Source organism: Eschrichtius robustus, chromosome 3 (assembly GCF_028021215.1).
Source record: "Eschrichtius robustus isolate mEscRob2 chromosome 3, mEscRob2.pri, whole genome shotgun sequence".
NCBI classification, from domain to species: domain Eukaryota; kingdom Metazoa; phylum Chordata; class Mammalia; order Artiodactyla; family Eschrichtiidae; genus Eschrichtius; species Eschrichtius robustus.
In genome coordinates, this window is record NC_090826.1 from 46,336,591 (window position 1) to 46,352,002 (window position 15,412).

Here is a 15,412-nt window from a genome sequence, read left to right on the forward strand (position 1 = left end):
GGGAATGGGGGGTCTTGGAGAAAGGACACATGGGAATGCCTGGGAGAGGGGAGAGGTGTGGTGGGATCACTTTTGCTGGAGATGTCTACCAGGAGGTCATGATGTCTGCTGGGCCAGATATTTTTTGATACGAGAGATCAATTATCCTGAGAATCAGCTAGTGATATGAACATGGGAGCCAGACACCAGATGGACTAAAGGGGTGGAATGTGGTTGACACTCTTGGAACCCCTTTTATTCTAAAGCCAAAGTCCTTGGATTCCTGATCAGTAAAACCCAAAGAGAGTTGGGAGAGTGGAGCATATATCCTAAGGTGGCTGTAGGCCCTCTCTGGGAATATTCCATCTCCATCCCAGGATGCTCCTGGAAGCTCAGCATGGCCAAATGCCATGAGAAGGCTGCTGACCTCCATGAATCATGCAGCCATTGGGAACAAACAGTTCCACTCCCAAAGTCAGACCTCGTGGGCACGCCAGTCTAGCCCAGAGGTGGGTCTGTGCAGGTTGGTCACAATGTCCTGAGCTTCTGCCCTCACTGTTTTTGGACAGTGAGAGATTGGGTGGGATGGCAGGAGTGTGTTGTCTTTAGAAAAGAGGAGACAGACTCACAGCCTCAGCCACAAAACTCACATAATGATAAAAAATACTTCAAACAATCTTAAGAGCATGAGTGCCTTACAGAAGTTACTTCTTCACTCATGTCAAAATGACTGTTTTGGGAGAAGTAAAACTGACTTTATTCACAGGCATGTTGTCTATTGAAAAAAAAATACTATTGAATCCTCAAAAAGGCTGATAAGCCAAACTAGGTGCAAGTAGGTCTAATAAGTCTGCAAGGTTTCAGGAAATAAGATCAATATACCCAAATCAACTATTGCTATACACTAGCAATGAACAACCAAAAATTGAAAATTGAAAATGCCATATATAATAGCATCAAAACTATCAAATACTTAGGTATAAATTTGACAAAAGAGGTATAAGATTTGTACAGTGAAAACTATAAAATTTCTCTCTGCTGAGAGAAATTAAAGAAAACCTAAATAAAGGGAGAGATATACCACAATCATGGATCAAAAGACTCAATGTTTTTGAGATGTCAATTCCCTCAAATTCATGTATAGATTCAATACCAATCAAAATCCTAGTAATTTTTTTTTATTATTACTTTTTTTATACAGCAAGTTCTTATTAGTCATCAATTTTATACACATCAGTGTATACATGTCAATCCCAATCACCCAATTCAGCACACCACCATCCCCACCCTCCCGGGGTTATCCCCCTTGGTGTCCATACATCTGTTCTCTACATCTGTGTCTCAACTTCTGCCCTGCAAACCGGTTCATCTGTACCATTTTTCTAGGTTCCACATACATGCATTAATATACGATATTTGTTTTTCTCTTTCTGACTTACTTCACTCTGTATGACAGTCTCTAGATCCATCCACGTCTCCACAAATGACTCAATTTCATTCCTTTTTATGGCTGAGTAATATTCCATTGTATATATGTACCACATCTTCTTTATCCATTCATCTGTCGATGGGCATTTAGGTTGCTTCCATGACCTGGTTATTGTAAATAGTGCTGCAATGAACATTGGGGTGCATGTGTCTCTTTGAATTATGGTTTTCTCTGGGTATATACCCAGTAGTGGGATTGCTGGATCATATGGTAATTCTATTTTTAGTTTTTTAAAGAACCTCCATACTGTTCTCCATAGTGGCTGTATCAATTTACATTCCCACCAACAGAGCAGGAGGGTTCCCTTTTCTCCAAACCCTCTCCAGCATTTGTTGTTTGTAGATTTTCTGATGATGCCCATTCTAACTGGTGTGAGGTGATACCTCATTGTAGTTTTGATTTGCATTTCTCTAATAAATAGTGATGTTGAGCATCTTTTCATGTGCTTCTTGGCCATCTGTATGTCTTCTTTGGAGAAATGTCTATTTAGGTCTTCTGCCCATTTTTGGATTGGGTTGTTTGTTTCTTTAATATTGAGCTGCACGTGCTGTTTATATATTTTGCAGATTAATCCTTTGTCCATTGATTCATTTGCAGATATTTTCTCCCATTCTGAGGGTTGTCTTTTTGTCTTGTTTATGGTTTCCTTTGCTGTGCAAAAGCTTTGAAGTTTCATTAGGTCCCATTTGTTTATTTTTGTTTTTATTTCCATTACTCTAGGAGGTGGATCAAAAAAGATCTTGCTGTGATTTATGTCAAAGAGTGTTCTTCCTATGTTTTCCTCTAAGAGTTTTATAGTGTCCGGTCTTACATTTAGGTCTTTGATCCATTTTGAGTTTATTTTTGTGTATGGTGTTAGGGAGTGTTCTAATTTCATTCTTTTACATGTAGCTGTCCAGTTTTCCCAGCACCATTTATTTAAGAGACTGTCTCTTCTCCATTGTATATCTTTGCCTCCTTTGTCATAGATTAGTTGACCATAGGTGCGTGGGTTTATCTCTGGGCTTTCTATCTCGTTCCATTGACCTATGTTTCTGCTTTTGTGCCAGTACCATATTGTCTTGATTACTGTAGCTTTGTAGTATAGTCTGAAGTCAGGCAGTCTGATTCCTCCAGCTCCGTTTTTTTCCCTCAAGACTGCTTTGGCTATTCGGGGTCTTTTTTGTCTCCATACAAATTTTAAGATTTTTTGTTCTAGTTCTGTAAAAAATGCCATTGGTAATTTGATAGGGATTGCATTGAATCTGTAGATTACTTTGGGTAGTATAGTCATTTCCACAATATTGATTTGTCTAATCCAAGAACATGGTATATCTCTCCAGATGTTGGTATCATCTTTAATTTCTTTCATCAGTGTCTTATAGTTTTCTGCATACAGGTCTTTTGTCTCCCTAGGTAGGTTTATTCCTAGGTATTTTATTCTTTTTGTTGCAATGGTAAATGGGAGTGTTTCCTTCATTTCTCTTTCAGATTTTTCATCATTAGTGTATAGGAATGCAAAAGATTTCTGTTCATTAATTTTGTATCCTGCAACTTTACCAAATTCATTGATTAGCTCTAGTAGTTTTCTGGTGGCATTTTTAGGGTTCTCTATGTATAGTATCATGTCATCTGCAAACAGTGACAGTTTTACTTCTTCTTTTCCAATTTGTATTCCTTTTATTTCTTTTTCTTCTCTGATTGCCGTGGCTAGGACTTCCAAGACTATGCTGAATAATAGTGGTGAGAGTGGACATCCTTGTCTCATTCCTGATCTCAGAGGAAATGCTTTCAGTTTTTCACCATTGAGAACGATGTTTGCTGTGGGTTTGTCATATATGGCCTTTATTATGTTGAGGTAGGTTCCCTCTATGCCCAATTTCTGGAGAGTTTTTATCATAAATGGATGTTGAATTTTGTCAAAAGCTTTTTCTGCATCTATTGAGATGATCATATGGTTTTCATTCTTCAATTTGTTAATATGGTGTATCACATTGATTGATTTGCGTATATTGAAGAATCCTTGCATCCCTGGGATAAATTCCACTTGATCGTGGTGTATGATCCTTTTAATGTGTTGTTGGATTCTGCTTGCTAGTATTTTGTTGAGGATTTTTGCATCTATGTTCAGCAGTGATATTGGTCTGTAATTTTCTTTTTTTGTAGTATCTTTGTCTGGTTTTGGTATCAGGGTGATGGTGGCCTCATAGAATGAGTTTGGGAGTGTTCCTTCCTCTGCAATTTTTGGGAAGAGTTTGAGAAGGATGGGTGTTAGCTCTTCTCTAAATGTTTGATAGAATTCACCTGTGAAGCCATCTGGTCCTGGACTTTTGTTTGTTGGAAGATTTTTAATCACAGGTTCAATTTCATTACTTGTGATTGGTCTGTTCATATTTTCTATTTCTTCCTGGTTCAGTCTTGGAAGGTTATACCTTTCTAAGAATTTGTCCATTTCTTCCAGGTTGTCCATTTTACTGGCATAGAGTTGCTTGTAGTAGTCTCTTAGGATGCTTTGTATTTCTGCGGTGTCTGTTGTAACTTCTCCTTTTTCATTTCTGATTTTATTGATTTGAGTCCTCTCCCTCTTTTTCTTGATGAGTCTGGCTAATGGCTTATCAATTTTGTTTATCTTCTCAAAGAACCAGCTTTTAGTTTTATTGATCTTTGCTATTGTTTTCTTTGTTTCTATTTCATTTATTTCCGCTCTGATCTTTATGATTTCTTTCCTTCTGCTAACTTTGGGTTTTGCTTGTTCTTCTTTCTCTAGTTTCTTTAGGTGTAAGGTTCGATTGTTTACTTGAGATTTTTCTTGTTTCTTTAGGTAGGCTTGTATAGCTATAAACTTCCCTCTTAGAACTGCTTTTGCTGCATCCCATAGGTTTTGGGTCGTCGTGTTTTCATTGTCATTTGTCTCTAGGTATTTTTTGATTTCCTATTTGATTTCTTCAGTGATCTCTTGGTTATTTAGTAACGTATTGTTTAGCCTCCATGTGTTTGTGTTTTTTACGTTTTTTTCCCTGTAATTCATTTCTAATCTCATAGCATTGTGGTCAGAAAAGATGCTTGATATGATTTCAATTTTCTTAAATTTACTGAGGCTTGATTTGTGACCCAAGATGTGATCTATCCTGGAGAATGTTCCATGCGCACTTGAGAAGAATGTGTAATCTGCTGTTTTTGGATGGAATGTCCTATAAATATCAATTAAATCTATCTGGTCTATTGTGTCATTTAAAGCTTCTGTTTCCTTATTTATTTTCATTTTGGGTGATCTGTCCATTGGTGTAAGTGAGGTGTTAAAGTCCCCCACTATTATTGTGTTACTGTCCATTTCCTCTTTTATAGCTGTTAGCAGTTGCCTTATGTATTGAGGTGCTCCTATGTTGGATGCATATATATTTATAATTGTTATATCTTCTTCTTGGATTGATCCCTTGATCATTATGTAGTGTTCTTCCTTGTCTCTTGTAACATTCTTTATTTTAAAGTCTAATTTATCTGATATGAGTATTGCTACTCCAGCTTTCTTTTGATTTCCTTTTGCATGGAATATCTTTTTCCATCCCCTCACTTTCAGTCTGTATGTGTCCCTAGGTCTGAAGTGGGTCTCTTGTAGACAGCATATATATGGGTCTTGTTTTTGTATCCATTCAGCAAGCCTGTGTCTTTTGGTTGGAGCATTTAATCCATTCACGTTTAAGGTAATTATCGATATGTATGTTCCTATGACCATTTTCTTAATTGTTTTGGGTTTGTTTTTGTAGGTCCTTTACTTCTCTTGTGTTTCCCATTTAGAGAAGTTCCTTCAGCATTTGTTGTAGAGCTGGTTTGGTGGTGCTGAATTCTCTTAGCTTTTGCTTGTCTGTAAAGCTTTTGATTTCTCCATCAAATCTAAATGAGATCCTTGCTGGGTAGAGTAATCTTGGTTGTAGGTTCTTCCCTTTCATCACTTTAAGAATATCATGCCACTCCCTTCTGGCTTGTAGAGTTTCTGCTGAGAACTCAGCTGTTAACCTTATGGGAGTTCCCTTTTATGTTATCTGCGTTTTTCCCTTGCTGCTTTCAATAATTTTTCTTTGTCTTTATTTATTTATTTATTTTTTGTCTTTAATTTTTGCCAATTTGATTACTATGTGTCTTGGCGTGTTTCTCCTTGGGTTAATCCTGTATGGGACTCTCTGCGCTTCCTGGACTTGGGTGGCTATTTCCTTTCCCATGTTAGGGAAGTTTTCAACTATAATCTCTTCAAATATTTTCTCTGGTCCTTTCTCTCTCTCTTCTCCTTCTGGGACCCCTATAATGCAAATGTTGTTGCGTTTAATGTTGTCCCAGAGGTCTCTTAGGCTGTCTTCATTTCTTTTCATTCTTTTTTCTTTAGTCTGTTCTGCAGCAGTGAATTCCACCATTCTGTCTTCCAGGTCACTTATCCGTTCTTCTGCCTCAGTTATTCTGCTATTGATTCCTTCTAGTGTAGTTTTCATTTCAGTTATTGTATTGGTCATCTCTGTTTGTTTGTTCTTTAATTCTTCTAGGTCTTTGTTAATCATTTCTTGCATCTTCTCAGTCTTTGCCTCCATTCTTATTCCGAGGTCCTGAATCATCTTCACTATCATTATTCTGAATTCTTTTTCTGGAAGGTTGCCTATCTCCACTTCATTTAGTTGTTTCTCTGGGGTTTTTTTCTTGTTCCTTCAGCTGGTATATAGCCCTCTGCCTTTTCATCTTGTCTATCTTTCTGTGAATGTGGTTTTTGTTCCACAGGCTGCAGGATTGTAGTTTTTCTTGCTTCTCTATTTTTCTATTCTTATGTAACAATCTACCTTAATTTTGCTCATCCAAAACAATAATTCATAACTTATTTGAGTCAGCCCTGTGGAATCACTCATTTTCTCAACATTCAGTTCAACCTTTTACCCACTTGCCAATGCCTCTTTCCTACACTCCTTCTTGCTCTCATCCTGTCTTCCTAAAAACTTACTCCTAAGTATTTTATTAACAAGGAGGCATAATTGATTAAAAACAACTTAATGTTTTCCTTTCTGAAGTTATTTGCATTTTAACCCTTATATTAACAAGATGGGACTCTAATGGAGGAATTGCAGGCATCCACCAGAAGTTTGGAGAAGACCCCTATAAGCAAATCCTATAAAGTGTTGCTTATTCTTCTTATTTTAAGGATTTGGGGGTAAGTATTACCCACTCTGTTTACTCATCAGTTAAGCTGCAAATATGCTTGATATACCTCAAGTCCTTCATATGAGTCAAAGTGGCAAAACAGAGAGTTAGCAATTTCAGAGATTACCTGTTGTTGTAATGCTGGGATGCCTAGCATAGTGCCAAGCATACAACGAATGCACAACTATCTGTTGTTTAATTGGTCAACCAAGAGTGATTCAGGCTGTGGTCATTGATCCCTAGATTGCTGACTTTATTTGCTTTTACTGCCAATCCCTGCAATTCTGTTACAGATTATATGCAGGAGATGGTTGTGAGCTCTGTTCATGGTTCCTTCGTATATAGAAGAAAGAATGGTCTTACAAAATCAGGAACATGCCTAATCAGGCAGGATCAATTATTAACTCCATTTCCAGCCCCTCTCCCCACCCTGGAGGATGGGGGTGGTGGTGGCAGGGGCTGAAATCATGGCTTGGTCATTCTGGTGACCAGCCCCCATCCAAGAGCAATCCAGGTGCCCACCCAGAGTCACCTCATTAGAACAAAAGACACCCCATTACCCAGGAGATTCCAAGAGATTTAGGAGTTCACTGTCAGGAACCAGGAGTATCTATCTTTCAGCTATCTATCTCTCTATCTCTCTATCTATAGATAGATATACATTTATATCTATATTTATTTATTTATTTTTATTATCTTACAGTGCCCCATTTTTTTTTTCTTTATCATTCCCTTGGATCTGCCCCCTAGGGAAACCCATGGGGAGGAGTATGATGGGCAGAGCAGGATTCAGCTATTTCTGGGTTCCTTGGCTCAACTATCTTCAAACCATCAGTCATCAGCAGTTCAGGCTGCTATAATAAATTACCACAGATTGCATGGCTTATACAACAATTTATTTTGCATGGTTCTGGAGGCTGGGAAGTCCAAGATCAAGGTGCTGGAAGATCTGATGAGAGCCCTCTTCCTGGTCTGCAGATGGGCATCTTGTATCCTCACAGAGAGGGCTAGCTGTTTCATTTCTCTTCTTAGGACACCACTCCTATCATGAGGGTTCCACCCTCATGGCCTAATTACCTCCCAAAAGGCCCAACTCCCAATTCCATGACACTGTCAACATATGAATTTCAGGTCACAAACAGTCCATAGCATCAAAATACCACCTCCTAGACCCCAACAAAGCCTCCCAATCTTTCACAACCTGCAATGACTACAGCGATCCTACAGGATGAAACCTGTAGGCCATCTTAACACCAGGACATAGCTAGAAAACATATTAAAAAAAAAAATTTTTTTTAAATTAATTAATTTATTTTTGGCTGTGTTGGGTCTTCGTTTCTGTGCGAGGGCTTTCTCTAGTTGCGGCAAACAGGGGCCACTCTTCATCACGGTGCGCGGGCCTCTCGCTATCGCGGCCTCTCTTGTTGCGGAGCACAGGCTCCAGACGCGCAGGCTCAGTAGTTGTGGCGCACGGGCTCAGTTGCTCCGCGGCATGTGGGATCTTCCCAGACCACGGCTCGAACCCATGTCCCCTGCATTGGCAGGCAGATTCTCAACCACTGCGCCACCAGGAAAGCCCTAGAAAACATATTTTTGAAACACATCTACATTTAACTTGTGTAGTGTGTGTACGTGTGTGTGTGTGTGTGCATGCATGTGTGACTTTTCTTATATAAGCCAAGTTTGGCGAACCAACTGTTGCAACTCTGGCATGAATGTTGGTGTCTGGACACTGCCCACAGTGCCCACAGGCTCTGGTGGGGCAAGACGGTTCCCTTGCAGAAGGAAATGCTTTGGGTCAAAGCAGAACCCTCTGCTGATCCCTAGTGGCTTCCTTTCTGAGCTGAGTTCATGAAGACATTCCTGACTCCCCACTACGTGTGGGGCTCAGCCAAGGGTCTCATTTCACTGTTTCTAGACCTGGAGCTACGGTCTCAACTAGCTCGGGGTGAGGCTCTTGAAGCATTTTGATGTTTTAAGACTAATGAGTCTGCATCCTTGTTTAACTCGTTAATGGCCGCAATGTGGCCTCTAGGCAAATCACTTGACCCTTCCTGAGCTTCACTTTCCTCATCTGTAAAATGTGGATAAAAAACTGACCTGCTTTTGTTACAGGACTGTGAGGATTAAAGAAGATATTGTATGTTGCATGCTATTCAAATGTAAGGTGTTATTTCAGGTTTCAACTACAAAATCTGTTTTAAGGACAGTAAAGATTTCTCCTCCTTTAAGGAGAATTTACAAATCCTGATTTGTGAAACTGAACAATTGGAAAAAGAATTTCCTAAGGGGTTCCTCTCAAACAACTTTAGGATGGGACCCTGACATCACATATATTTTAGGAAAATGTCCATCACGTGTATCTATGCATTTGCATAAAACTTTATTGCGCTAAACTCAACCCTTGTGTCTCTGTTCATTTAAGCCTGATGACCTGTAACAATTAGGGTGAGCGAAATTGCTCTAACAAATAGTCCTGAATATGCAGCGACTCAAGTACAGTAAAAGTTTATTTATTTCTTGTTCCCAGACCAGGCCAAAGTTCAGGTTGGTGGGCAGTTCTCCATAGTGATTCAGGGATCTAGCTCCTTCCCCTTGTGACTCTGCTGCCACCTATGGCCTGGCTGTCATCTGCGTCCAAATAACAGAAGAGCCAGGAGAACCTCACACAGGGCTTTACCACTTCTGCTCACATTCTCCTGGAGCAACTCTAACACAAGGGCACATCTGAGGGCGAGGGAGGCTGGGAAATGTAGTCCAGTGGTGTGCTCAAAGGGAGGAATGGGTTTTAGTGGACAGTTAGTGGTCTCTACCAGTAAATGAGGAAAGAGTCTCAATAGGATTAACTGATTTGCCAAAATTAGTTAGGTCATCCAAGTGACAAAGCCAGGACTGCGGCCCAGAGCTTCTGACAGTCATGTCTGGTGCCTTAAAAAGCACAGCCCCACCTCGATCTGAGCCCCACCTCACCTGAACTCTTCTCACTGGTCTCCTAGCTTCCAAGTTTTTCCTTGTAGCCTGTTCTCCACCCTGCAGATAGGGGAATGTTATCAACATCTACGCCAGATCATTGTGACGATGACGGAAATTCAAAAAGTTAAGAAAATCACCCTGGTCCCTCTGCCCTAACATACCTGTCCCTTCCCCCACGCCATCTTCCAGCCCTCGCGGGTTCAGAGGGCAACTGGAGCCTGCACTTGAGCCAAGAGTGCCTCCACGTCGTGGTCCCCAGAGCAAGAAACAACAAAGGCTACTTTCCAGATCACACTTTTATTCTTACAGAAGCAGTGGCCACACAGCCATAGGGACATGAAGTGTTCAGACAGTAGGCACAGCGCCTGCAGCTGCAAGAGCCTGCTGGGGGTGGGGGTGGGGGGACCCATGCCTTTTTCCATGGTCCCCACGATTAAGGAAAAAACTAAAAATCACACAGCATTCACTGCCACCGCCATCCCCACCCCTTCCCTTTCAGTAACAGCTAATTAGATTATGCATCCTTCCATCCAAAGAAACTGGCTAGAATCCGGATTTTACAGAAAACCTTCATGCAGAGAAACTCAGCGTTCCGGAAGGGAGAGGCCTCTTCTTATACTTTCCACACACGCTGCCCCACCCCCGCCACGTGCCAAGTTTAATTCCACCTGAAACCACCACCTGATGGGTAGTGACAAGACTGGCTACAAGAAAGAGCTGGTCACTCAGCTCAACATGCTTGGAAGACTGCCCCTTTCCAGGCAAGAGATCACTGAAACAAAACACTAACCTGAGGCTGGTGTGATCCCCAGACCCTCCCTTCCGAGCCCCGGGTTCCGAGGGAGGTCTGTGAAGGGCAGGATTTTGGTTTGTAGGACTGAGGATAACAGAAGCTGCTGGCATCTCTGGCCACACTCCCAGGGGCCCAGGGACGGAGGCCCCACTGGTGAAAGGACGGGGCCTTACCTGTTGGGCTAACCTAGCTCAGGCTCACCATTCCTCTACAGCAAGTAGGATCATCAGTTTAGCGCCGAGCGGGAAGCCCACGGGCCCACTAGGAGAGCTAATGCCAGTATTCACGTGCTTTGCATACAAGCGAGAAAATGAGGTTTCTTATTTTTTTCTTATGCCCCCTCCAGAGGCCAAATGGGGAAGAGTGGTTCCTCTACCTTCTGAGTGCCCTGAATGCGCCCAGAACTCCCAGGACCACGCCAAGAGACTACAGCATGCCAAGCCCAGGGCAGGATGAGTGAGCCTCGGCAGCCAAAGCATGGCTCTGGGAGGATTCTGGCAACCTGTGGTGACAAGACTGACACTTCCTTGCAGGCCATGGATGCGCCTTTCTGAAAAGATGAGAGCTGGCCTTGGGCTGAAGGAAGGACCTTAAATGTCAGACAACCCCCAAGTGTCCACTTAGATCATTTGTTTTTCCTCTGACTATCCACACAAGAGGCTTTTCATGGGGTTTGCAGTCATGGTGTTTAAGACAGCTCTGCACTTCTAAAGCAGAACGGCCTCAGGTGGTCTTGTGTGTGCTGATGTGACAGATGAGGAAACTACAGCTCAGAGGGACAAATGACTTGCCCACGGGTGCAGAGCTCGTGAAGAATACAGCAAGGGCTGAAACCCAGGCCTCCTGGCTCCTGGTGCAGTGCTCTCTCTCTCTCCCCCAAAATGTCACTGCCTGGCACAGTTCACTTAATTCCAGCTTCCCTTACACAATTCCCTCTCAGATTCTGGGTTTTCAGCTGAGGCTGGGCAGTTCTTAAGACGGAGCTGCATAAACAACCAAGCTCTACTAGGTGGGCAGGGACCTGGGAAGGTTTCCTTCCCTCTGGAACGGAAATGGAGCTAACTTTTCTCTGAGCTTAGGATTTGTAAGGCACTAAAATTAACTACAGTTGGGGGCGGGGGGAGAAAGAAAAAAAGGGGGGGATGAGTGGTTGGAGAAATCAAGTTGATGCTGTTTTCTTTCAGCCCCGCAGTGAGGAACCCCACGAAACCGAGGGACGGCGGCTCCATTGTCCTGCTGGGCGTGGTCCCACCCCCCAACTCCCAACCCTACTGCAGAGCAGAGGACACAACCCCACCATGACAAAGCGGGTTCTGGGAACAAGAGCCATGGAGGGTGGAGAGCCAAGAACAAGCCCAGGTCCTCTGGAGTCAATTCAGAGCAGAAACCACTCACCCAGCCTGGGCAGGTGTCCCAGGCCTGGGCCCGGCCAGGATTCAACCCTGAAGTGTCTTCTCCAACGACACAGTCCCCTCTGAGCGGACTCGGGCAACGGCTGCAGTGGGCCTGCAAGCCTGAGCGTGAAGGAGGAAGGGGCAAGGCGCCACCGAGCATGGCAGGGAGAACTTTGGAATCAGACCTGGCTTTGGCACAGCGCATCTTGGGCCCGCCCGCCCGCCCCATCTGTTGCCCTCCCAAGACCCCAGGGATGGAGAGGAACCTTCCTTCCTTCCCTCCGCGAGGAGGTCTTGCAGCTGACAATCGATGGCAGCGCAACTCGAGGACACCCCCTTCAGCCAAACCCGAGCCCAGGTGACCTAACATGGAGCCTTCCCGGACTCCACCACTGAATCCAAAGCACTTTAGTCCGACGTGATGCTGAGTGGGAAGCCGTGCTAACAGCAGCTGCCAATTCTCCAGCACCTCTGCTGCGACAGGTGCTTGACTTAGATGACAACTGCAGGCAGATAGCATTACCCGCTTTCAACAGATGAGGAGCAGGGCTCAGAGTGGCTGAGTGACTCACTCAGAGTCACACAGCTAATGAGTGGCAGAACTGGGAACTAGACTCGGGTTCGTCTGACTCCAAATCTCATGTCCTTTCCACTCTACTTGGCTGCCCCTGAAATCTGGGAGCAAGCTGTCGGGGCCATCTGGGTGGGGTTTCTGGAGGGGTTTCTTTCTGAAAGTGTGGATCTGGCAGAGCAGCCAAGCTTGAGTGAAGGGAAGATGCCTTCTGGCCCTGGGGACAGGGTCCACCCTCGCGTCCGCCTCCTTCCGGGTGGGCTCCGGCTCAGTGCCTGGCAGCCTTGCAGATCTTGTCATAGACCTCAGGGAAGGCGTCCTGGCAGCCGAGCTGTTTCCGCAGCCTATGGTACAGGGAGCCATCAAACATCTCCCAGAACTCCTCCCGGTCCATGTAGCAGTCGGCATACAGCATCTGGAACCTGCAGCGCAGACACAAGGGTGAGGACTTGGGGACGGGGGTAAGAGGGGCGGGGAGGGGAAAGGGACGCAAAGAACCCCAACCATCCCTAATGCGCCCCTAACGCACCGCCTGCTGCAGGGCAGGACGCGCTTTTGGAGGCTTTCTCTTGTTTAATCCCCCTAATGAGCTAGTGGTTGAGGCTGGTGCAGGAATTTTTATCCCCATTTTACAGACGGGGAATCTGGGCTCAGGGCTTTAAGTGGCAGTGGAGGCAGAGTCAGGAGTAGAATGCAGTGCACTGCATGCCCGTCTCCCTGATGTGGTCGCCAGGCTGCTTTCTCTCTCTTTTTTGACGTTCAATAAACTGCACATAATGAAAGTGTACAACTTGAAGCTACAAGGATATATGGTACAACACAGGGAATATAGCCAATATTTTATAATAACTATAAATAGAGTATGACCTTTAAAAATTGTGAATCACTAAACATATAATATTGTACATCAACTATACTTCAATAACATAAATAAATAAAACAAGCAAAAAAATTTTTTTTAATAAATTAAAAAAAGAGAAACGTACTGCTTGATAAGTTTGATGTATGTCTATAACCTTGAAACTGTCACCTCAGTCCAGATAACGGCCATATCCATCACCCCCAAACTTTCTTCATGCCCCGAATTCCCCTGTGTTGTCTGTCCATCACCCTCCACAATCCCAGGCAGACCTGCCTTCTGTCACCATGGGTTCATCTGCATTTTCCAGAATTTTATATAAATAAAATATATATATATAAATAGAATCATACAGTACTCTTTTTTTCCTGGCTTCTTTCCGTCAGCATAATTATTTTGAGATTCGTCCACGTGGATTTTGCACGTCCACGGTTTGTTCCAGGACGTTTCTGAGCAATGCTCTGTCCAGGCCTCTGTGTGACTTTCATGGTCCTGAGTACCCCCCCTCCTCAGCTTTGGCCTCCAACCTGGAGTGGGAGCCCCTGGACACGTCTAAAGCACCCCCATGGCCTGCGCTGGGGTGGGTAGTGGGGCGACCCCTGGCTCGAGCAGCCAGGGGACTGCTGGTGTGCTCACTGGAGGAGGGGGGATGCAGCAAGGGGAAGGGCGAGAACGCCTGCAATTCCACCTCCTTAGAATCTCCCAACTCCCTTCCCGAATCCGAGGGGTCACTCAGCGCCCGAGGGTCTGGCTGTGGAGCTGGCGCCTTGGCCTTCCACGCGCCGCCCCCCCCCAGGGCAGCGCTCTGTGGCTGACGGCCACACTCTGGGCACTCGCTTACCCGTGCACACTTCGGACGAACTTCTCCAACTGCCTCATGCAGGACCGGGCCTCAAAGTGCTTCACGCGCGGCTCCCCATAGGCACCAATGTCGACGTAGAGCTCGGCCTCGTCTCCCTTGGGGTGCACCAGGCCCGGCTGGCTGGGCAGGATGAATGGGCACAGCCAGATGGGGTAGACCTGGGGGGCCGGGGGGGGCGTGTTGGTGCTTTTCCTCCCCCGGGTGGCAGGCCCTGCGGCGCTCCCCTCTCTCTGCTGCTCACACGCCACCCTCACCCCCACGTCCCCGCTGAGCTCCCGGCCCGGCTCACGTGGATGTCGCTGTGGAAGGTGTGCAGGGCCCGCGGCAGGCACTTCATGGGCACCAGCATGTCCTGCACCACGTGGTGCTGCTCGTACAGCTTGCGCAGCGTCTCGCCCTGGGTCAGTTTCAGGAGGGAGATCTTGGGAGGCACCATCCAACCAAAGAGGTAGCGGAAGACGGGGTTGTTGCCAAAGGGGATGATGTCCTGAAAGACAAGGGTTGGGGATGGAGAGAAGGAACTCAGCAGGGCCCAGTGTCCCCACGTGCCAGGGGCCGGGTCCTCCTCTGGTGCTGGACAGAAATGTGACGGGTCCACTCCTATCTGGGGGGGCGTGGTGGTACCCAGGATTTACCCAGCCGGATCTGGGTTTGATTCCCAGCTCCGGCATTTACCAGCTATGATGATGATCTTGGGCTGGGGACTTAACCTCTCTGAGCTCAGTTTCCTGATCTGCAAAATGGGGCTTGTGAGAATGAATGGTAAGATACCAAATGGAAGGCACTCAGCCCATTGCCTGAAGCAAAATAACAACGAAGCTATCATTGCTGTTCTAGTTGCTGAGGTCAGTGTGGCTGGCACAGAGCAGGCATTCCATAAATGTTTGAGAATGCTGTTGAATGGCAAGAGGGATGGATACTCAGAGAGCTTAAGCAATTTCCCTAAGGTCACACCGCCAGAGACGGCTCCCACTGAGGTGGGGAAGGTCTGGCTCAGGTTCAACGATGAGCCCTTCGGTCTACAGCATCTCCTGAGAGGCCTTCTCTGACGCCCCTATTAAAATGTCACTGCTCCCCATCCCTCCATACACACAACAGCAAATTCTTGCTCACCTGTCAAGGCCAAGCTTGACAGCTACCTTCAATCCTAGGCAGAGCTAGCCACTTTCTCTTGTTCCTGTGGCCCTGCACAGTGCCACCCCGCCTGCCTCCCCAAAGCTGGCCTCTTGGGAAACCCCCCGAGCAGGGCTGTCCTTCCTCTTCCACGCCTCAAACCTCCACAAGGGAGGAGCCCCCCATTCATGATCGTCCTCCCTGCTCCCAGTCTGCCGTCTTCCT

General features: G+C 45.3%; 1 protein-coding gene across 1 annotated transcript in view; it reads right to left on the reverse strand.

Annotated features, from left to right (window-relative positions):
- Positions 1-9,873: 9,873 nt before the first annotated feature.
- DHCR24 (24-dehydrocholesterol reductase) overlaps positions 9,874-15,412 on the reverse strand; it is a 35,625-nt gene continuing 30,086 nt past the window's right edge. Inside the window, exons 7-9 of the mRNA XM_068539962.1 lie at positions 14,364-14,561; positions 14,054-14,232; positions 9,874-12,775 (exon numbers count right to left, since the gene is read on the reverse strand). Coding sequence (XP_068396063.1) covers positions 12,622-12,775; positions 14,054-14,232; positions 14,364-14,561 — 531 coding nt within the window. The 3' untranslated portion in view covers positions 9,874-12,621. The remainder of the gene's footprint in view (positions 12,776-14,053; positions 14,233-14,363; positions 14,562-15,412) is intronic.